This window comes from Vombatus ursinus, unplaced genomic scaffold (assembly GCF_900497805.2).
Source record: "Vombatus ursinus unplaced genomic scaffold, bare-nosed wombat genome assembly UNPS02014789.1, whole genome shotgun sequence".
In the NCBI taxonomy this organism is placed as follows: domain Eukaryota; kingdom Metazoa; phylum Chordata; class Mammalia; order Diprotodontia; family Vombatidae; genus Vombatus; species Vombatus ursinus.
Window position 1 is genome coordinate 22464351 of NW_020954567.1, and position 24261 is coordinate 22488611.

General features: G+C 43.3%; 1 protein-coding gene across 2 annotated transcripts in view; it reads right to left on the minus strand.

The window, feature by feature from the left end:
* Positions 1 to 1230: 1230 nt before the first annotated feature.
* The window catches only part of RGS8 (regulator of G protein signaling 8), a 67021-nt gene continuing 43990 nt past the window's right edge, over positions 1231 to 24261 (minus strand). For both annotated transcript variants that reach the window (XM_027868607.1, XM_027868608.1), the window contains 2 exons: positions 4523 to 4689; positions 1231 to 1938 (listed from right to left, as the gene is read on the minus strand). In XM_027868607.1, coding sequence (XP_027724408.1) covers positions 1756 to 1938; positions 4523 to 4689 — 350 coding nt within the window. In that variant the 3' untranslated portion in view covers positions 1231 to 1755. The remainder of the gene's footprint in view (positions 1939 to 4522; positions 4690 to 24261) is intronic.

Consider the following 24261-nt stretch of genomic DNA (forward strand, 5'->3'; position numbering starts at 1 on the left):
ACAGCTCCTTACCCTAACCTAGCAGGACAATCTACACTGGGATCCAAGCAACTGACGGGTACCCTCCTCCTATCTCAGCTAAGTGCTCTCTCATTGAGGGTCACAAATTTGTGCCCAAGTCAGTTTGATTCTAGATAGCTGAGCCTAGATGCCGGTTCCTCAAGCATCGTCCCAGAAAGAACTTCCCGGCACACTTCCAAGAGCAATCTTTAGTGGGTAAAGCTCTCTGACACACAGTTCCATTTGATTCCCAATCCAGTGATTGCTCATTTTCTTAACCACCCTAGGTTCCATCTTCAATACCAGGATCATCACCAAAAAGTGAAGCAACTGGATCTTTAGGGTAGCAGTTGCTTTCATGAGATCGTTTGAGGGAAATATGATCTCCCCAGACTACATAGACAAGAGAGGTTCTGACTTTGGTGCCTAATTTTCCCATTATAATTATATGTCTTCCCTTTGGGGGCTGGCACCAAGGACAAGGGGACCTACAGTAGGCGCGCTGAGAGCTTGCTGTGTTGTGTGAATTCATTTTCTTCTTACCCCTCTGAACTATCCTGGGAGGCCAGTACAGTGATGTCTGATGTCACAGGGGAATGGGGCAGACAGGTTAGAAACTTGTCCAGTGCATGAAAGCCTATTGTTACTTCTGTCCATCATTCCACCTCCAGAAAATGGTTGAACAAACATGAAGACTGGGCTTCTACATTCTATCTTCCTCCCTATCCTCCCTGGCAATAGTCTAATGCACCATTCACTACAGATGACCACCCCCTTCTACCAGGGGATCACACTTGTAAAATACACTCAAAGAGAAAACCCTCTGCTTCCCTAGGAACAGAAAATTGCTGTGACAATGGCCATGTACTCTATCTCCTGTTAGGTGCTTTCACGGGAATGCTATACAGGGAATCAATCAGCCTCCTAATTTAGGATGGGCGGTGATTACAGCTTGTCCCAATGGCCCCAGTTCCCCACCCCGCCCCTATTCTTTTCCCACTGAATGGTGGCCAATGGAAATGAAAGAAATAGCTGACTCCACTAATTCAATCCCATCTGAAATCAAATGATATAGATACATATATGTATATATAAAATGAGATATTATCAAATGAGATAGTAATGTAAAGCGCTTAGCACAGTGCCTGGCACATAGTAGGCGCTTAATAAATGTTTATTCCCTTCCATCTCCACTAACTAGCAGACTTGCTTAACCTGGGACTCCTGGGAACCTCCTTTCCAGTGCAATGAGGCCCAAACACCCAGGACTAGCAATAGTTTCTAAACCACAAATCACATCAGAGAGACCCATGGTCATTCTTCCCCTCTTTCCTCTCAAGGATATGGGATTAACAAGAAATCAGATAATAAAATGTGGTGGTGGGGAAAGGGAGAGGGGGCTGAATTGCTTTTGCATTATTTACATATTAGCCTAGCATAGCAAACCTGCCTTCTTAGCAGAAATGACCCAAGGCAATATGAATGGCCATTTGCTGACCCAGAGAAGGGTAACAGCTGTGAGGCGCTACCACTAACCAACACACAAACACAACCAGGCAAATGGAATTAAAGTCCTCAATCCGACGGCTGGATCACACATTTTAAGTAGCCCCATTTCCTTTCTTCCTCACACCCCCAGCCTCCCAACCCAAACTCCACTGCGGTTAAACACTGATGATGGTTCACATTGGAATATGGTCTTGGCAGCTGGGGGAAGGGGAAAGCCTGTGATTTCCATGGGTCCTCATTTCAGCTCTAACTGAGCCTCCTCTGGTTTTGAGTCAGAAGATCTAAGTACATTTTGGACCTCAGAAACCGGGGGTAAGAGTCTTTCTCCATGAGGCTGTGCACTTTCCCCTGGGCTTGGTCAAAGCATGTCAAAGAAGGTTCTTGCATGTTCTTCCTTGTTTCTTCCCGAGTTTGGAAATCTATGTTCACCTAGAGACACAAAGAAAGAATAAGGTTACAAGGAAGCTAGACACCTGGTGGTTGGGGACTTGCCTGGAATATGTTGGTGTTTTGTACCAATATTAATTACAATAAACAAGTCATATTTGCATAACCCCTTATTTTGTTTTGTTTAGGTGTGAGCATGTGGGAGATGGGGGGAAGGAGTAAGGGAGGAGGGGTCAGGTTAGAAGAAAGAAATCCAGATCTGTGTAGAAACTCTCCATGTGGAATTGCCTGGGATACTGATATTTGCCCATAGCTAGTATGTGTCAGAGGCAGGATTGAACCCAGGTCTTCCTGGGTTCAAACTCCCCACCACTGTGCCATACTGTACCTCTGTGAAGCTTTCTGCTTGTCAAAACACTTTCACTGAGGTGATTGGGTTCCATCTTTATCCCCTGAGGTAAAAAGGGAAGTTATCCCCACTTGACAGTTAAAGAAAGGGAAGAACAAAGAAATGGAGTGATTTGTTCAGACATGAGTAATTATCAACTGAGGAGGAATTGAATTAGGTTATTTCTAAGGTCCCTTCAGGTCTAATATGCTATGCAACATTACTGGTGGGACCGGGGTTAGAACTCAAAGCACTTGACTCCTCCCTAGAGCTCTTTCCAAAATAAATTCAATTCAATGGCAAGTTCTTACTTCTGAGACCTTCAGCAGACATTTCTGAAACAGGCCCCTTATCCTTGCTTAACTGGAAAATAAGCACATCTGATGAATATCCCATTTTCCCCCCCACAGGTCCCCCCTTCCATGCTTGCTGGGCTGCCATTTTTTACCTACATTTAAACACCACAAGGATGTTAAAACATCCCTTCCAAAATGAGAATTATACAATCAGATAGGGAGAGGAACTAAACCAGTGATTTAATTGTAAAGGAGAGTTCCTTGTAAGGAAATTCCTTCTACCAATGCGAATGGTCATATAACCCACAACTTACTTTTGTTGTTCAGTTGTATCCAACTCTTTGTGACCCTATTTGGGGTTTTCTTGGCAAAGATACTGGAGTGGTTTGCCATTTCCTTCTCCAGCTCATTTTACAGTTGAAGAAACTGAGGCAAACAGGGTTAAATAACTTGCTCAGGGTCACACAATTAGTAAGCAGCTGAAGCTGGATTTGAATTCGTGTCTTCTTGACTCCAGGTCTGGTGCTCTATCCACTGTGCCACCTATCTAGCTGCCCTTACAACTTACAGTCTTAGAGAATTTCCTAGAACAACTTCCCCAGGATCACCCAACTAGTATGTATCAGTGGTAGGACGTAAACACACATCTTCCTGGCCCTGAGGCCAGTTTTCTATCCACTATGCCACGCCGCCTCTCCTATAAGCATAATGGAATATTTTTGCACAATAATCAATGACAGATATGAAGAATTCAGAGAAACATGGGAAGATCTGATGCAGAGAAGAAAGGGGGAACACTATACCCATTGACCACAAGTCAACAAAACTCTAGTCAAATACAAGGGACCACCCTGGAACCAAACTATCAGAATTTAAGCACAAAGTTTTCCTTTATATTATCAAATGGTAATCATCCTATTCTATTACATGGTTTTGCTTAACTTTATTTTACAGCAAGGTATTGTGAGGGAAGGGAGCTTGTTGGGAAGTGACCAATGTGCCCAAATAAAATCTATCCTTCTATCTATCTATCTATCTTTCTATCTATTTTTTTAAATTGGTAACAAGACACCTTAAGCAGATTATAGTCAAAGTTCTCTAGGGCTGTGACTCAGCCACATATCACAAATGATGTAATATTTGTAAAGCCCTTAGCATAGTGCCTATCACATAGTAGGTTCTTAAATGCTTGTTCCCTTCCTTTCCTCCCACATCCGATGATTAAATTCTCCCAGGTTTCCCTCCGTTCTCCATAAGAAATCCCATCTGAAACTTAAAACAGTCCCTTTAGGCTTGTCGGCTACCAAGAGTCCTGCGCCAATATGGTTCTTTCCAGACACGACCACCTAACAGGTCATTTAACATATCCCTACTCCAGTCTACTAGACCCATCATCTCCACTTCCTCCTGATGAGAAAGTTGGCCCCCACCCTCTGGAACCACCTTGGGGTTTGACTGACCAATTTTGGCCTTCTCTTGCTCAGTTCTAGACCTCTACTGCAGTTTTCAGACATCTTCAGCTACACCCACCTACCATTCCCCTTTTCCAGCTTTCTTTTATGTCTACCTCCATTAGAATGTAAGTTCCTTGAGGGCAGGACCATCTTGCTTGCAAGTATTTATATGCCCAGTACTTAGCACAGTGTCTGCAGTAAGGGCTTAATAAATTAACTAACTATCTATCTATCTATCTATCTATCTATCTATCTATCTATCTACTATCTCTTGCTCCTCTTCTTGAATTTCTAAGCCTTTGCCACCATAGGTACCACCCTGGTGATTAGCAGCAGTTATAAACAGACGAAGCTGATGAGGCTCAATTCACTACAAATGGACTCCTTGGAATAAGACTCCAAGAGAGAAAAATGGTGGTCTATTCCACCACAAAGAGCCAAGATGAGTGAAGACTTCCTAGGCAGCGAGGTGCTCACTACCAACATACCTCTCGAGGGGCCTGAACATCTACGAACTCTTCAAAGATCCTGTGAGCCTTGGAAACCAGCTTGGTGGTCGACCGAGTCTTCTTGAACTCCTCACAGGCTAGCCAGAATTCCAAGTTCTCCTCACTGAACTCAGTCTTCAGGAAAGCACGGAATGCTGCCACTCCATCTGTCATGAGAGAGGGGGAAAAAAAGAAGTTAGATTAAAATGCTCCAGAGGAAGGAAGAGGAATGGCACCTAAAGGCAGACATAGTTCTAGATGCCCAATCTCTTCTCCCTTTTTTTTTTTTTGGTTTTGTTTGTTTTTGGTTGGGCAGTGGGGGTTAAGTGACTTGCCCAGGGTCACACAGCTAGTAAGTGTTATGTGTCTGAGGCCGGATTTGAACTCAGGTCCTTCTGAATCCAGGGCTGGTGCTCTATCCACTGAGCCACCTAACTGCACCCCCCCCCCAATCTCTTCTTTACCCTCTAAAACAGGGGTTCTCAATCTGGGAGATCATGAACTTGGGATATTTTTATATTTTGAAAGCTATATTTAAATATGATTGGTTTTCTTTGTAATCCTATGTATTTTATTTTATGCATTTTAAAAGAATTATTCTGAGAAGTCCATTGGTTTCACCAGACTGCCAAAGGAGTCTGTAACACACACACACGCGCACACACACACACACACACACACACACACATTAAGAATCTCTGTTCTAAAGGTTTCCATAGACCTAGAACCCAGAAATGCACTTATAACGTATGTGTATTACATATGTATATACACAATGTATATGCATATGTTCAGAAATATTTGTGCATCATATCTCTAACCCCCAAATCAGTGAATGACCCAAGGGAGTAATTAATTACCATAGCAGTTATAGCTCTAAGGATATCTGGGTTTACTCCAGTCAATAATAGCTCCTGGCTATCTATCCCCTAACAACCTTTGCCCTTTATCTGTTTGGTTCAGCTGGTGAAAACCTGATGTTTGGAAGGGCAAGGTCATAGGGTCATTCCCAATATGGCCATTTAGCCCATCTCTGTTCCAAGGCCACCTACTGGATGTCTATCCTTTAACAGCCATCCTACAAAAGTATATGGTTAGCTCTTTTGGGACCCAGGAGAGAGTGTAGATGATATAATGTGAACTCCTCACTATTATGGGTAAAAAACAAAAAACAAAAAACATTCTCACTAAAAGTAGATATGTAATATCTTCCTCCATTAATGACAGTGAGAGTGTGCAGGATACTTCACTAACAAGATTATGTATGGTAGGCAAAAAAAAGTCTCCTTGTCACCCCATACTTTACTCCCATTTCTACTTTTCTTTTGGAGTCTTTCCCTTATTTGCCACCTCTCTGAAATACTGTAATGTTATTGGGGGCATATGCTGCATCAAACAGCAACATAATGAACAGACCATCATTTACTATTCATGATTCCTGAGTAAAGGAATGGCACAGTATAGAGGTCAGCCTTGGAATCACGAAGACTTAGATCCACGTCCTGTCTCAGGCACAAACGATAGACACTCTGGAGGAGAAAGTGAGGCTGGTGACCTTGCACGGCCCTCCCTCACTTAAATCCAATTCACTTGCACGTCATGGTATCACTTCCATGATGTCATGGTCCTCTTTGAGAACAAAGGACAAACAACAATAGCAACGACACTTAACCTCTTAGTGTTCAAGACCATGGGTTACCATCAAGTGAAGGGAACCTCCATACACTGGTGAAATTTCAGATCTAGGCCACCCACCCCAAACAAACCCACTGATCCCTGATATTTTACCCGGTCTACCAGGATAATATTAAAATTAAACATTAAATTTAAATTTAAAAAATTAAAAGTTCTTTGTGAGTAGAGATTGTTTCATGTATTGTATTTGTATCCCTGTTGCCTGTTACATAGGAGATACAATAAATGCTTGGTAAGTACCACCCATAGAACCATGGAAAGGAGAGGAGAAGGTCCACTCTGTATTTTTAAAAATATTTGAACACATTCCCATATACACATTTGAACACATTCCCATATATATTCCATTTTGTGGAACTACATGGCACCATAGAGGCAATCTTATCCAACTCCCTCATTTTACAAATGTGGAAACTGAGGCCCAGAGAGACTAGGAGGCCTATCCAAGATCACAGAAATAGTAGGGCCAGAATTCACAGCCATGTCCTGACATCCCAAATCCAATGGTCTTTTCACTTTTCCCATAATCCCTAAGGATAAGCATGAAAGCAATATGATTAAGTAGAATAATGATAGTAACCTACATTTATATAGAACTTGACAGATTACAAAGAGCTCTCACTGGAAGCTTAGGCAGAATTGTGCATACCTATAACCAGTTCTAAATGGCAACTCGCCCCAGCCACCATACCATTCTAAGGGTATAGATGCTCAGAATCTATTCAGTCAGAGATTCACAGGCATTGGAAGGGTGGTGCTGTGGAAGCCGGCACAGGGCTGTGGTGCCTGAATGTAGATGGGCCAGGAAGGTCGGAAGTAAATTATATGGTTTCTACCAGTCACCTCATTTCCCCCTATTCCTGTCTCTTACACAACTATTCTTATAATCACAACGTTTTACCGCTGACAGAGACCTCAGAGCTCACCCAGTCCAACCACACCCACTTATTAAAGGTGATACAGTCTGCGTGGTCCCAGAACTGGGATGAGAACCCTGGTCTCCTGATGCACAGATCCATCATACAAAGCATTCTTGTCTTGATCCCCAGCCTCTCCCATAGCTAATCAGTCCCCAAGTCCTATGGATTCTTCCTTTTCAGTCTTCTCAAAATCATCCCTTCCTCTCCATTTCTAAGGTAAAAGGCTCACCCCACAACTGTTCTCCCCTCCCCTCCCTTCCCTTCCTTTCTCCCTTTGACTATGCGCAGTATGTCCCTAGGGGACCATGCAGAAACTTAAACATAGGCGGATATTCTCTCCCCCTTCATAGTCGCTTCTGGCTATGAATGACTCGTTACTAAATTGAATCCCTCCCCACCCCCACCCCTCTATTTGGTTGCTGAATCAATTGAAAAGCTGGTCACGCTACCATATCAGGTAGAAAGGTGGCTTCTGGCTGATAGCCTTTGTGGCTTCCATACTCCAGGCAGCAAGATTTGATTTCAGCCAACAGTGAAGAAGGCGCAGTGGATAGATTGTGTGCCTGGAGTCAGAAGACCTGTATTTTAATCCTGCCTCAGACCCTTACTAGCCATGCAACCCTGCACAACCTGTCTGCCTCAGTTTCCTCAAATGTAAAATGGGGATTATAAAAACAGCTACCTTTCATGGCTGCTGTTAGGATTAAAGGAGATGATGTTTGTAAAGTGCTTAGCACAGTGCCCAGCACATAGTGAGTGCTATATAAATATTAGCTATCATTATTCTTATTATTTTGGATTCCCCTATGTCTACCTCTCTGCCATCTAATCTATCCTGCATATCACTAATCTTCCTTAAATGTCATTTGAATTGAACCCCAATCAAAAACCTCCAATGACTCCATGTTCTATCATCTCCAAACTCTTTAAGACCCTCCATCAAGGGACCCCATTTTATCTCTGATAGCTGCCCAGTAGGCAGCCTCCGTTCTCATCGTGCTCAGCACACATGGCATATTCAATCATGTTTTTGCATCTTTGCTGGTTCTGTTTTCCTCCTTCCCTAACCTCCTTAGACCTTCTCTACTATCCAGATCCCACTCATTTTCCAAAGTCCAATCCTATTTGCTCCCTTCCTGAAGCATTCTATGGTCACTCTCTTTCCAAAACTCCAATTTTGCCTCAAGCCAGAACTTGCATACAAACCCTTTGTTCTGCAATTTTCTCACAGAAGCTCAAAGTGAAAGGATACCTCGGAGGTCATCTGATCCAGCCTATGACTGAATAGGAACCCCCTCCACCTGACAAGCGGATTTCCAGCCTATGCTCAAAGATCTCACCGGAGACAATCCAAGGGGAAACTTGGCCTTCTCAGCCATCCCATAAATTCCTTAATGGGCACAGTGCTAGGCCCTTTATAGAATGATTTCATTTGAATGAGCAACTCAGGATAGCTTAATGAGGATGAACTTAAGGGGGCCTGTGGGCTTCCTGAAGACACCTGGTTTAATAGATACCCAGCCCCCTACAGAGCCCAGTGGGGTGTGTTGGTGGGAATGCTAGAGAGAAGAAAGGACAGGGGCAATTCTCTAGCCCTGATTTATTAGGTCTGGACCCCAGCAGAGATGGAAAATATGTTCTTAAAGTTAGGAGTCATTGACTCTGGCTTTGCTATACATTGTAACTTTCAATCTTTGTAGTGTTTTGCAAAGAGCTGGGGAGTATTCCCTTCTCTCTCTCCCCCTTCCATCAGATAGGCCATCAACTCATACTTTCTTCAAGTCAGATAGAGTCACACCAGGCTTGTAGCCAAAAAGGGTAGCTGGAGATTAGAGCAACTGAGAGAAAAATCGCAGTTTTGTTCCTTCCTCCAGTCCTAGAACAATTCCAGGAAACCATTTACCCTCCCTATTCCTTAGGTTATCCTCATCTGCAAAATGACGGCGAATAGTTAGGATTGCAAGCATTAAGTATTACCTGCTGTAATCCATAACACAGGAAGCCATCAACAATCCCATAGACACTTCTGCTCACAAGCCTAGTGCTTATCTACCGCTACCTCTTCTAGGCAGGATGAAGTCAGAGAATTGGGACAATTATCCAAATAGCCAGATAATTCCTATGACTTAGGAAATTGCTTCCATTCACCAAAAATTCATCCAAGTCTCAAGATGGCTATAACTACAGTAGTCATATTTTCTAACCATGGCAGAGAGAGCTTAGCTAAATATGCAGCCAAAAACTCTTAAGAAACCTTGTCAAAATTCCCTATGCTTTCAGACAAATTCAACCCCAAGGCTCTCTACAGTCTCTCTAGTAGCAGCAATACCTTTCTCCAGAACCATGCCTGACACCCAGCAAGTTTTTAATCATTGCTTGTTGACTTGACTTATCCCAGGCAGAAACTGCATTTAATTAAATTCAATAGAGTGCCGAGTTTGGAGTTCAAATTTGACCTGAGATACAAGCTGGCTGAGCCAGAGCAAGTCACTTCCCCTCTGTTTGCCACAGTTTCCTCATCTGTAAAATGGGGATAATAATAGCATCTACCTCCCAGGGTTGCTGTGAGAAATCAAAGGAGATAGTATTCAAAAAGCACTTAATACAGTACTGGGAACATTGTAGGTGCTACATAAATGTTAGCTATTGTTATTCTCCATTTACTGCGAGCAAAACGCTCTAATAAGTGCTGCAGAAAGACAAAAACCAGAGCAGTCCCTGCTCTCAGAGAACATACATTCTACTAAGAACGTACAACAAGTACCCAGATAATTTAATGAGGCAAATGGAAGAATTAACTGGGGGAGGGGAGGGATCAAGAGGTGGCATCTGAGCTGAACCTGATCAGAAAGCCTTTGCAGCTGTCCTCTACACCCAGAATTTTCTGCCCCTCAGAAAACTCAGCCTCTCAATTTCCCTAGCTTCCTTCAAGACTCAGCTTAAATTCTATCTTCTGTTGGAAGTATTTCCCAACCCCCCAGCTGCTAGTCTTCCCCTTGGAGATTTCTTTTTGTCCATTATTTCCATGTTTCTCTCATTAGAATGGAAGCTCCTTGAGAGCAGGAAGTGTTTTTGCCTTTCTTTCTTTCCCCCAGAGCTTGGTACAGTGCCTGGCACATAGTAAGGACTTAATAACTGCCTGTTGGCTGACTGGCTGACTGATCCTAGGCAGGAGGGATGACCTTTGAGGATGAACTGAAGGAAAGAGTTAAAATATTCAGTTTAGAGAATGGTCAATAAGTCAGTTTGGCTAGAAAAAAGAATTCATGAAGGAAAGTGGTATGAGATGAGGGTGACAGCGTAAGTAGGGGGTAGACTTTAGGGAGGCCTTTAAAACCAGGCTGAAGATTTTGTCTTTTATCTTAGAAGCAATAGGGGGGCCACTAATGGTTTTTACCTCTGCAGTCATAGTTTGTAGCCTGTGCTTTTAGGCATCACTGGGTGGATTGGAAAGGGAAAAGTGGAAGCAGGAAGGCTATCAACCTCGGCTGATTATCTCCAATTTATCCCGTATATACTTTGTTTGTACATCATCGTCGTCGTCTCCCCCATTAGATTATGACTTCCTTGAGGGCAGGGACTGTCTTTTGCCTCTTTTTGTATCCCCAGCACTTAGCACAGTGCCTGGCACATAGTAGGCACTTGATAAATTTTTATTGACTGACCGACTGACAACAGCTAAGGCTGGCAGGCATGAGCCTCAGTCGGAACAAGGAGAAATCAGAAGTGTTTTACGTAGCTTTGAGGGATTTGAGAGCTAAAGAAAGGAGGAAAGAAAAGGTCTCCCCTCCCTAGTCCTTTCCCCAGATGAGTCTTTGACCTGGAACACTTGACAGCCGGCTAGGGAGCAGATTGTGACCAACATGCCTTTACAGAGCTCCAGAAGAGCTGCGGAGAATGTACACCTGGCTTCTGTCGGGCATCCCTTTCTCTTCGTCGCCCTCTGGGCTTCCTGCCCCTTCCCACCCTTCACTCTCCTTTTCATACTCTGTACATTAACTGGAGAAGCTGAGAAGGGGGAGGAGGGGTCTCCCAGCACAGACAGAAGGGGCGGCCACAAACAATGACCATGGGAACAGAGTTGTCAGATTTCCTGACGGACCCACCCCCCAGCTCCAGGGAGCAGATGGAGGCTCCAGAGTCTTCAAAGGACAGCTCCCTTCCCCTCCCTCCAGCTCTGCATTTGTTCCCCACGTTTTCTGTTTTTATACATGCTGGCAAATTAATTAGATGAGACCCCAGTCAGGCACTCTTCTCTTCCCACTCACATCTTTTTCTCCCCCTCCATAACTACCTCCTACCTCCTCCCGGCAGTCTCTTCACCTGCTCCTCTCTCCCTGCCTCCTAATCTTCTTTCTCTGCTCCTCCCAACCTTTGCCCTTTTTTCTCCTCCCTCCCCCTGATTATTGCCTCCTTCCTCCCACCCGTTAGCCAATAACACCCTCCCCCATCCCTTTCTCTCCCAAAAACAATTTCGCTTCTGAAAGTCCATTTACTGTGCTTGGCTGGAACCAGAGAACTGCTTTCACACAGACCCTCTCCCAGAAGTTCTGGGAGATTGACTAACATCATAGACTTGATATGCTTTGCATTTGCTGTGCCTTCGACACCAGGATGCATAGCTCTCTCCCAGTTCTGAGGCCCTGCCGCCTCACCCATATCCAGTCTTCAGGAAGGTGCTTGGCACCACTGCAGCCTTTGGGTGAGACTGTAAAAGGTGGACTTCCCCCAGGACCTGAGTATAATTCTTCAAATGCGCATGGAATAGACATGTTCAATCACACGTGCCCAGCAGCTAAAATAAACTTGACTGAGTTTGAAGGGTGAGAGGAAGAGGCACGCAGGCAGGCAGGCAGGCAGGCTCACAGCCAGCAAAGTCATCATCTCCTCTCTCTTGCCTTCAGGCTTACTCTGCATGAGAAATTCTTATCTATGGGGTTTCCTGCCTCGGTTTTCTGTAGGCCATGTTCATTTGCCCTCTGTCCAGAGTTGAAAAGAAGCCAGAGAACAGGAAATTGCAAAGCTCCTCGAATGACCTCAAACTTCCCATGGAAACAAAAATCTGCCTTTTCAAATGAACATTTTACTCGAGTTGCTGCATGTCGGCAAGACATGGATTACAACAGTCTCCAAAGAATTAAAAATGAGCGTCACATGGAAGGAAATTAACTAGTAGATAGATATCTTGTATGAACAGTCATTTGCATAATTTCTCCCACTGTTAGAAAGTCAGCTACTTGAGGGCAGAGACCATATTTTTGCTTTCTCTGTTGCTCCATCACTTGACATCACACTCAGTGCACATAGTAAGCACTTAATAAATGCTTGTTGACTGACTGACATAGTCAGCCAGTCAGGAGCCAGTAAACATTTCTTAAGCACCTACTATGTGCTAAGCACTGTACTAAGTGCTGGGGAAAGGTGAAAGACAGTCCCTGCCCTCAAGGAACTCACAGACTCTGGCAGCCTGCTCCTTATAGGAGGAGAGTGCACGGCGCGGCCGGGCACAGGGAGACAACCTACAAACTATGTACAAACAAGTTATACATGGAATGACTAGGAAATCGTCAGTAGAGGGAAGGCATTAGACTTCAGAGAGATTGAGAAAGGTTTCCTGTGGAAGGTGGAAGTTTAGCCGAGATTTGAAGGAAGCCAGGAGGCAGAGATGAGGAGGGAGAGCATCGCAGGCCTGGGGGATGGCCAGAGAAATTCCCAGAGTCCAGTAATGGATCGACTTGTTCAAGGAACAGCGAGGAGGGCAGTGGCATTGAATCCCAGAATGCGTGGTAGGGACTGTAAGGTGTCAGAAGATTGGAAAGGTAGGGGGCACATGATATGTGTTAGGAGACTGCATATAACCAATGGGAAACTTCACAGAAAAAAAAAGTGATGTCACCAAGGAAATGTGTAATAGGGAGATAATTATAACTAACAATTATGTAGAGTTTTAAGTTTAAAACGAAGTGCTTTAAATATATTATCTCCCTTAAAATGAAAGGGGAGGGGGAATGAGCATTTATATTGCTCCTACAGGCAAAAAGTGCTAAGCACTTTTTACAATATTATCTCATTTGATGTTCACAACAACCCTGAGAGGTAAGTGCTATTATTATCTTTATTTTACAGTTGAGGACACTGAGGCAAACAGAAATTAAGTGACTTGCCCAGGGTTACACAGCTATTACATATCTGGGTTCAGATTGGAACACAGGTCTTCCTGATTCCAGGCCCAGAATTCTATCCACTACACCACCATCTATTTCTAAGAAGGAAAGGAAACAGCATTTTTAAGTACCTACATCATTCGAGGCACTATGCTAAGTGCTTTACAAATAGTATCTCATTTAATCTCCACTTCAGAATAGGCCTATGTGATAGCTGTCATTATTATTCCCATTTTTCAGATGAGAAAACTGAGTTAGAAGATGGTTGCTCAGGACCACAGAGATAGTAAATATATGAGGCAGGATTCAAACTCAGTTCTTCCTGATTCCAAATCTAGTACTCAATCCACTAAGCCACTAGAAGAAAAGATGGTCTGGGCAAAGTGGACAGTCCAAATACTCTAGTGGTAACCTCTCAATGTCAAGAGAAAGTGAGAAAGACTTCCAACGTGTTGGGTAGACTACCTTGTTACAAGTGATGGTGGGGCATGGACAGGCATCACAGAGGATGGGCAAGAATGGATGGGCTGTGTGATCAGTACCACTGGAGGTACAGATCCATGAAACCACAGGTCCATTTGAATATTTGAGCCTGTGTTTATGTCCCTTTAGACACAGTAGAAAATAGAGAAATAGTAAAAGGGTGGAAGGGAGATGAGGAAAGACAGGAGCAGTACTTGTGATGATTGTGGGACCAGACTTTGCAGGCTAATAAAATCCTCTTAGATATAGGGTTGTGGGGAATATTTCTATAAGACTAAATGAGAGCCTGAGGAATTTAGAATGGTGCATTCCTAAGAACTGTTTGGCATCTCTGTGTTTTAGACATTAGCCAAAAGCTGAGAAAACAGAAAGCTATTTAATAGAAGCATAGTAACTTCTCCAAAGGCTCACAGTGAGGCAGGAGCACTGAAGGAGAGCCAGGTGTAGAACACAAGTATGTGATTCACTGGAGGGTACAGACACTCGGGTCATGGTTGGGAAGAAGGTCAAGACAGCTGCTGAGGGAAGCTCTCCAACTTGAACTCTGAAGAAATCAACAGGAATTGGGATAATTAAAGACCTAAAGGTCATGATTAAAATATTTGAAAGATGTCTCAGCAATTAAAATCATCACCAAATCAACCAACAAGCATTTATTAATCACTTACTACGACAGCACTGGGCTAAGCACTGGGGCCAAGAAGAGAAAACAAGAACATTTCCTGCCCTCAAGAAGCTTCCATTCTAACATGAAAAACAACATATGCAAATCAGAACATACAAAAGGAATACAGGGTAGATGGAGGTACAAGTAGAGGAAATGTCACTAGCAGCTGGAGGAACCAGGAAAGGTTTCCTGGAATCTTAGGTAATCTAAAAGTTGTCAGACGGGGAAGAGAGTACAAGGCACATTTCATGCAAAGGGCGGTGGAGTGAGCTCAGGAAGCAGCAAGCAAACCAGAATGGCTAGATTATAGAGGGGACTAAGAAAGCAAGAAGATTAGAATTCTAGGAAGGACACTAGCAGTGGAGAGCTTTGAATGCAAAACAAAGAACTTTATCTTTAATCTTGGAGCTAAGAGGAGTTATTTAGAGTTGGCAATTGATTGGGTAGCTAGGTGGTACAGTGGATAGAGCATCAGCCCTGGAGCCAGAAGGACTCGAATTCAAATCCCAACTCAGATATTTAGTAGCTGTGTGACCCTGGGCAAGTCACTCAACCCCATTGCCTCAAAAAAAAAAAAAAAACACAAGAGAGAAAGATCAGTGATGATTTTGGAGAAGGCAGTTGAAGCTGAATTATGAGCTCGGTAGCCATATTGCAGAGGGTTTAGGATGGGGAGGGGAGGAAATAGAATATTGGTGTCGCCATTTGTCAAAGCTTCTTTGGGGGAAAGCAAGCCAGTTAACAATTACAAATGCAATAGGCCTTTCTTATGGAAGAATTTTAAGGGCAGGAGCTTAACTTTGGACACCTAAAGAGACATAAAGAGTGGGGCAAGGGAAGAGGGCATACGAATACTGCCATATTGCTATCCATGAAGTTGTACATAAACCTGTCCAAAAGACAATGTCACAGACAGATCTATGGAGGGAAAGGACCAGCCAGGGCCAATCCTGGTGAAATGTCCTCCCAACAGGAGGAGAAGGGAGATTGGTAATCATATAAGAGGTGCCCTCCAAACCCGGTGCCCAGGTTTTACCAAGCCAGACCTGGGTCATAGCCCTGGCTCCGCCAATAAATAGCTACGTGGCCCTGAGGAAGGCACTTCCCACTTCTGGGGCTAAGTTTCTTCATCTAATCTCTATACGACATGCAGATATTTAAGGTCTGTCATGAGAAAGAGACAAGAGATTCTAAGCTTGGTCCCATGGGGCAGAACCAGGAAATACATTTACATCAGAAAGAGGTAGATTTTTATCTCAACATAAGGAAACATTTGCTGGAAATTACAACTGTCTAAAATTACAATAAGTTCCCCCAGGAAGTAGTGAGTTTCACATCACTGGAGGTCTTTAAGAAGGAGCTGGAAGTCTGTCAGTATATGCTATCTTGCTCTAGGGTCCCTCTGTTTCAGAAAAACCAATTCTTGCTCAAAAGCGGGGCCTTCCCTGATTTCACTCACCACCACCATCATGCCAGCACTGCTCAAATTACTTTGCATTGATTTTACTTTTTTGTCTTTACTCACCTACGTACATGTTATTGTTGTTGTTATTTGTCATTCGTTTTCAAAGAGGACCAATGACATCACGGGGTAATGTCTCGACTCAAGAGCAAATTGGATTTAAATGAGGCAGAGCTGCACAAAGTTGTCAGCCTCACTTTCTCTTCCAGAGTCATCCACGTCCAGTGGCAAGACACAAGTCAAGATGACTGGTGATGGCCCAGGATGCAGTGGATGAACTTGGAGTCTTTGATGTCTGACCAAGCTCTAATTTTTCCACAGCATCTTGTCAGCTGCCTTCATGGCCATTGGAACAAATTGTTCTCATCTGCCCATTCCACCAGCACAAGTCTTCACATGCTTGAGGTAGACATGCCCCTAACTCACTAATGGGTCTGAAGCCTATAGGTTACCCTCAACTTGCTTTAACCTGGTACATATTATATCCTCTCAGTAGAATGTAAGCTCCTTGAGGTCAGGAGTCATTTCATTTTTGTTTTTATACCCTCTACACCTAGCACAAGCACCTCATAACTGTCTGTTGAATTGAATTATCCTCTAAGAAGCAAAAATATATGTGCTTGTTGGAGGTTCTATCCCTTTAAGATTTTAACAAATGGTCTTTTCAGGTCCATACATATAGATGTAGAGAATAATCAATCGAAAAACAAGCAATGGAAATACAAAGAAAAGAAAAGATGTATATATATATATAGTCCCCGCCTTCAAAGAGCCTACTTTGAGGAAACTAGGTGGCTTAGTTGATAAAGAGCAAGCACTGGGCTTACAGTCAGAGAGACCTGAGTTCAAATCCAACCTTAGACACTTATTAGCTGGGTGACCCTGGGTGAGTCACTTCATCTCTATTTGCCTCAGTTTCCTCAACTGCAAAATAAAGAATAAAATCCTTCTTCCAAGCATTGTTATGAGGATAAAATGAGATAATTCTAAAGCTCTTGGTAAGGAGCCAAACGCATAATTGGTGCTATATAAATGTCAGCTATCATTATTATTATTATTTTTACTATGCAGTAAGGTAGCATGTGTGTAAATAGAAACATATGAAAAAACATACAGGGGCACCTAGGTGGAGCAGTGGATAGAGTACCAGCCCCAGAGTCAGGAGGACCTGAGTTTGAATCCTGCCTCAGACACATAACACTCAATAGCCGTGTGAATCTGGGCAAGTCACTTAACCCCAATTGCCTCGCCAAAAAAAAAAAAAAAAAAAAAAACCCACCATACAGACCAGATGCAAGGTAATTTAAAAGGGAAAAGCACTAGCAGCTCAGAGATTCAGAACAAAAACCACATGTTGCCTTGCACAAATGTCACTCTAGTAACAATAAATTGTCAAAGAGCAGTCTGTAGAATTGGCAGAAGGGACAGACTATAAATCCTTAATAAAGAGTCACAAGATCTCCCAAGTTCATCAATGGCAGCAGCATGTACTGCTAGCATAGCTCTTTGGTCATTTCTTCCTTTCGGGCTCTTACATAAGAGAAAAAACTGGGTGCCCATGAATGGTGAGTACATCTGGGAGGAGGGGGAAGAGACTGACGATGAAGACAGATTGAGAACAGGCAGTTAAAGGCTCAGGAAGGAGAGAAGCTGACTTGGCCAGCCAAGGAAAGAGACAGCACAGAGGGAGGCCAAGACCTGGGCAAGGTTGGAAAATTACACACAAAACCCTACCCCTGTATGTGGAAACAGCCCCCACTGGGTGTTTGTTACCATCCTCGGGAGACTTTGAGCCTCACAGCAACACATGGCCCCTAATTGTATGATGCTCTGAGGCACTTGTTGCAATTTACCCCAAAATAGAATCCTACCTGCCATGTAGAGTAGAATTTGGGGGCATTTAAAACTTGAGAATTTATAAAAAGTAAGAAAAATGAAGGAGGAGTGTGGTGTAATAATGGACAGAGGGCTAACCTAGGAGCCAAAAAGATTTGGATTCAAGTCCCGTGAGTGACGTGTATTCACTGTGCGACCGTGAGCAAGTCACTGGTGTTCTCAGCACCTTGGGAGCTTGTGAAGACAACAAAATGCAGACGAGTCACTGCTCTGGGTCTCTGGAGTGATTTCCCAAGCTAGGAGCCACCATACTGATGAAATTAGAGATCCGAACCAAAAAAATATATTTTTATATATTGAAATATTTAATTATATGATAGGATCATAGCTTTACAGTTGGAAGGGCCTTAGAGAACATGCAATCGAACTCCCTCATCTTATGAACAAACTGAGACTCAGAGAGGTTAAGGGGCTTGCCCAGGGTCACCCTGCTATTGTTTGATGTAGGATTTTAACCCAGGGCTTCCTAACTCCAAATCCACTATACCATGCTACCTTTACATAATACATACATATATACTTATACACACATATATACACACACACGTGTGTGTGTACATGTGTGTATATAAATATATAAGCATCTCTTTCTCTCTCTACATATATATACACACACATATACTTTACTGTTGTTCAGTCATTTCAGTCATGTCTGACTCTTTGTGACCCCATTTGGGATTTTCTTGGCAAAGATACTGGAGTGACTTGTTATTTCCTCCTCCAGCTCATTTTACAGACGAAGAAACTGAGGCAGAGTGAAGGGACTTGCTCAGGGTCACACAATCAGTAAGTACCTGAGGCCAGATTGAAACTCAAGACGACGAATGTTCCGGACTCCAGGCCTGGCATTCTATCTGCTGCACCACCTAGCACCACATATATACTGTATATACATTTGAACTATATGTGTATGTGTGTATATTCATATGTATGTCTATTTATAACATACACACACACACAGAGAAATTTTTTCATTATGTGCCGCCTGCATTCGAACTCAATAGCTGTCTGCCTTGTCAGCTATTAGTCCTGGCTCTTGATGGGCACCAGGCAAATAAAGTGCTAGAAACTTAGACAAATACAGGATGACAGCTTGGGGTTTTTTTAAAGTCATCTGTTAAGCAGATGTTGGACAGAACCCATAGCCCAAGGCCAAGGCCCCCACTGTATGGGAGGAAATGAGATCAAGGGATTGATGTGGTGTTGAGATCATGGGAGAAAGCCCATCTATACAACCTCAACCCAAAATTCTGGACTTTGTGATGCCTAGGACAGGCACCAGACTGAAGTTTGACTTTGTACCACTCGGTACACTGTGCTCAGGGTCCTGGAGAGAGGCACTGTGAAGGTGCCTTTCATTGACAGTGACTGAAATACTAATTAGGCATCATTCTTTCCTGCCCATTTAGGGGAAGTTCTCTAGAGGACTGATAGTTTGAGCCTGTGCGTGCACGCATCCATGAGTGTGTGCACACATCCATGTGTATGTGTGCACACACACACGCTCGAACAAAACATAAATTGACGAAGTCACATTCTCGAGCCACAAAACCGTAAAGGAACTTTCAAGGTCATTTAGCCCAGATCCTTCATTCTGTGTATGAGGAAAGAGGTTCCAGGGAGAAGGCTTCTGACTGCTGGGTCACTGTCTCCAGCGTGTTCCCAGCCAAAAGAAGGAGGCTACATCTGAGAAACAGTAGCAAAGCCAAAGACTTCTGTGAAAGGTCTGCCGAGTACTCACACCTGAACCTCTTATCAAGAGGGAATAATTATGAAGCCTCATATTGATAAGTGAGAAGTGACATGGCTTACGGGAGAGGGGGTCGACATTGGAAGACCTGGGTTCAAATCCTGACTTTATGGACAAGTCATTCAACATCTAAGGATCTCTGGCAGCTCCCTAAGATTATAAGCTGTAGAACAGTCACCAGTCTGCATTGATAGAGGGAGTTTCTTTGCTAGGAGTTCCCTATACTAATAAAATCACAGGCCTGGCAGCTAGATGGGGCAGGGGGTAGAGCGCTGGACCTGGCGTCGGAAAGATTTGGGTTCAAATTCAGCCTTTAGACACTTAACCAGCTGTGTAACACTGGGCAAGTCACTTAAGCTCTGCCTGCCTCAGTTTCCTCATCTGTAAAAAGGGAACCATAACAGAACCTACATCTCAGGGCTGTTATGAAAAGAAAATGAGATGATATTTGCAAAGCTCTTTCAAACCCTGAAGCACTCTATATATGCTAGCTATTACTTTTTAAAGTATACTACTCACAATCATATGATTAAAGATTTAGAGGTGCAGGGGGCTGGAATAGATGACATCTGAGGATTTCTTCCAGCTCTAAAGCTCTGATTCTATGCTCTTCCAAAACAATAGCATACAATAGCATAATATAATAATATATAATACAATAGTAGAAGAGCCATAACTAGTCATTTTGATACCTGGAGCAAGCAACACAAATAAACTCTGTGATTCATGATATAAAAATAACACAAGTAATTAAAACAGTTTTAGTTGAGTAATAAAAGTTATTATGGCATCTCAAAGATGGGTGTTAGCAACACCACCGGTAATCTGATAGCTTCCCGTTCAACAATGATTATTCATAACTAGGCTTTATGCTCCTGTTAGTAACTAGGTGTTTGCCTACCAGCTGAAGGAGGCATATGTTAAATGTTCGTGCTCTTAAATCTCTGTGCCCAAGGGCATAGTTCCCTTGCCCTAGTTATGGTTCTGAATGTTATATACATAGAACCTGTCACAAATGAATTAGTCGGCATTAAAGGGAGCTCTCTTCTCTTTTTAGATTCTTTCCCTTGACAATCTCATTTGCTTCTAAAACTTCAACTAGACATATCTAGGTGGTTGTTGTTTGTCCTTTGTTTTCCAGGAGGACCAACGACATCACGAGTGATGCCTTGATTTGCTGGGGAATTGGATTTAAGGGAAGCAGAGTTGCGCAAAGTCGTCAGCCTCTAACAGATGACTCAAAAACCAATTTCTCCAGTCTGGACCTCTCTTCTGAACTCCAGACCCTCATCTCAAATTGACTAGAGAATATCTTTACTTGCATATGAATATGCTTACTTCACCTTCATTTCCTCAAGCTCAAATATCCCAATATCTTTCTTTCCCTCTAAACCAGTTCCCCTTTAGCCTTCACTATTTCTGCCTTTGACTCAACAGTCCTTTTGTTTACATTCCTCCTTGGTGCCTTCCCTCACCCCTCTAACTCTTTGCCTGCTGAATTTCTGTCCTTTAAATTTTAATTCAAATGTCATCATCTCCCCCATGGGGCATTGGCCAAGTCCTTTAACCTTCTTGAGCCTCAGTTTCCTCATCTGTCAGATAAAATTCCACTATATTCAACCTGTGGTGCAGCGTGGTAAATAAGAGTGCTGAACTTGCAGTCAGAAAAACAGGTTCGAATCCTGCCTCAGACACTCACTAGCTGTGTGACCTTGGATGAGTCTTTGAATCTTAACTAGCTTCAGTTTCTCTCTTTTGTAAAATGTTGCTAATAATAGCACCCATTTCAAACTGAGGCAAAAAGGGTTAAATAATTTGCCCAGGGCCGCACAGCTAAATAAATGCTGAGCCTGGAGCCAGGAAGACTCATCTTCCTGAGTTCATATCTGGCCTCAGACACAACTAAAAACAACTGAACCACAACAAAAATGCCAGCATGATGTTATGGACAGTGAGCTGGCTTTAATGCCAGGAATACCTGGGTTAGATTGCTTTCTGATTTATACTGGCTGTGTGGCTTTGGCAGGGAGGGGGGAGTCACTCAATCCCCCTGTTAAGTCCCAACGGCATCAAACTCACATAGAAAAGGGGGTCACTAAATTGTGCATAAGGATCCCTGAGGGCAGCATATTAACTTAGAAAACCACATATTAACATTACGTTTTAATATTATTAATCTTATAATACATAATACATATCATGTATACATTATACATGGAGAAGGAAATAGCAAACCATTCCAGTATCTCTGCCAAGAAAGCCCCAAATGGGGTCATGAAGAATTGGACACGGCTAAAAGTGACTAAACAACATTATACATACAATACATGGTACCATACAATACTGTGTATTAACATTATCTATGTGGTTTTATTCACTTTGCTAACTATTTCCCAATTACATTTCATCAGGTTCAGGCTGCACTGGGGATCACAACACTCCCCAAAGACTCCAAGTTGTAGAGAAGGTATGGACCTGCAGTGGTAGAGTTTCCTCACCTAGGATACCTCTATACCAGTGAATTCAAGTCCAGTCGTTATCTCCATCTCAAAGTAGGATTCATTTGTTTCAAATGTCTGTGAATCAGTTTGTGTTTATTGGAGATGGGCGCCATGTAAATGCAAAGAGTGTTTTGTCTGTAACACTCCAGTGATTCAGCATTCTCTGGTTGAAGCAAAAACGGGTCAACACAGTACCTCAACGGGAGGAGGCAGAGATATGTAAAGGGAGATAGACGTCCTCCAAATATGGAAATCCTGGGTGATAGAAGTAAGGGGGTGTGGGGGAAGGGGAAGGCAGAGAGGAGAATAAGTGTCACTTTATAATTCATATGGATCTATGTCCTTATTTCCTTGGGGAGCCGGGGAGTGGGGGAAGGTCTGAGAGGTAAAGAGAGTTAAAGACAGGCAATCCTACTGGAAGCTGGACAAATAACAAACCATGTGTCCAAACCTCGTGAGGAATACAGGCTGAAGATGCACTACTGCATGCCTGTCCTCCAGCATCCTGTCAGATAGAATTTCCATCAAGCTCACAGACCGGGGCGGGAGATGCTGGGGCAGAGAGATGTCCTTGTACATTGTACTCACGCACGCTGGAGCGCATACACACGCACACACATTCCCCTCCCTCCAATGCAGATGCACACTTGGTGCAGACATGTGCCTGTAAACACAGTCCCTCTCCTCCAGTGCAGACACGTACATATATGCATACACACACACACACACACACACCCTCGAGCAAAAGTTCTGAGCTTCAATCCTGCAGAAACCAGGTATAGACTCTCACTAGATTGAAATGAGAAAAAGATGCCAAGTGACAGCACATTCAAGTCACTTTTCTGTCTACTGAACATATCAAGGACCACCACCTGGGAGAGAATACGGATTCAGAACTCCCTGGCATCCTTTCCAATTGTCACCTGAGTATTAGCTTTGGGTAAAAAAGAAAGGCAGGTTGTGGTAGTAGGTGGCAGATAGCTGGACTCAGGGTCAGCAAGACCTGGGCTCAAACCCCGCCTCTGATACCTACTGGCTGGGTGACTCAGGTCAAATCATCTCACCTGTCCATTCTCTAGGCAACGCCCTGAGACAAGCTACAGAGGAGGCGCCAACCTGAATTGGTAGAAGGAGCTTCCTCATCCTAGAGGGTCCAGTCCCTAACCCTAAAAAAGAAAAGGGTCCATCTTTTGTTTCCCCCCTTAGGAAGAGCCTATCTGCCTTCCCCACTAATTCCTTACTAGTATTTTCTCTTCAACTGATTTTTCAAATAAAGAAGATACATGTCTATTTTTAATAAAACTGCTCCCCAATGTCATTCCATTTTTCAAACCACTTAATCCTAAAGTTTTAGAGATCACAGAGGGTTTTCTTTATCACAGGGTATGAATCAATTAAATCTCTCAATCTAATATTACCCAAGAAAGACAGAAGATAGTGCTGACATGGAACCCTTAGCCCTCCTTCTGGACACCTTCCCCATCTCAGCTTGGATACATTTTTCCATAACCCTGCAAGCAGCCAGGCTGAATCAGACTCCCCCCCACCCCCCACCCCCGGAAGTGGTTGACTGTTGCTCAGTCCAGGTTCCCTGAAGGCAGAACAATGAGCATGGTGCATGAGAAGGTGGGTAAACAAAATCATGGCCTAACAGAACACTTTGGCTGGGAGGGGCCTTAGAGAAGATCATCCAGTGACAGAGTTGAAAAATCAGGGAGAGGAAGGGGCCTCAGCAGTCCTCTAGCCCAACCAATACACCAAAAGGATCCTTATAGCAACATACCCAAAAAGTGGTCATAGAGCCTCTAGTAGGAGACCTCTGAGGAGGGAGAACATACTAAGGTTACCGCTGGTGACCTAGTCCACTTTGGGACAGCTCCTGGTGACCTCATCTATTTTGGGATAGCCCCACTAGGAGTTTTTGTTGACATCAAGTATAAACTGAACCTTTTTCAACTTCTACCCACCGTTCCTGGTTCTGCCCTCTGGAACCAAACTAAACAGACCCAACTTCTCCTCCACAGGACAATGGTTCAAATACTTGAACATGGTTATTATATGTTCCAGGAGTATCCAGGTTAAATATCCATCATTCCTTGAAATGATCTTCCTCTCCAATTCTGAATCAAATAAGATAGTATTTGTAAAGCGCTCAGCACAGGGCTTGACACATAGTAATTGTTTAATAAATGCTTATTTTG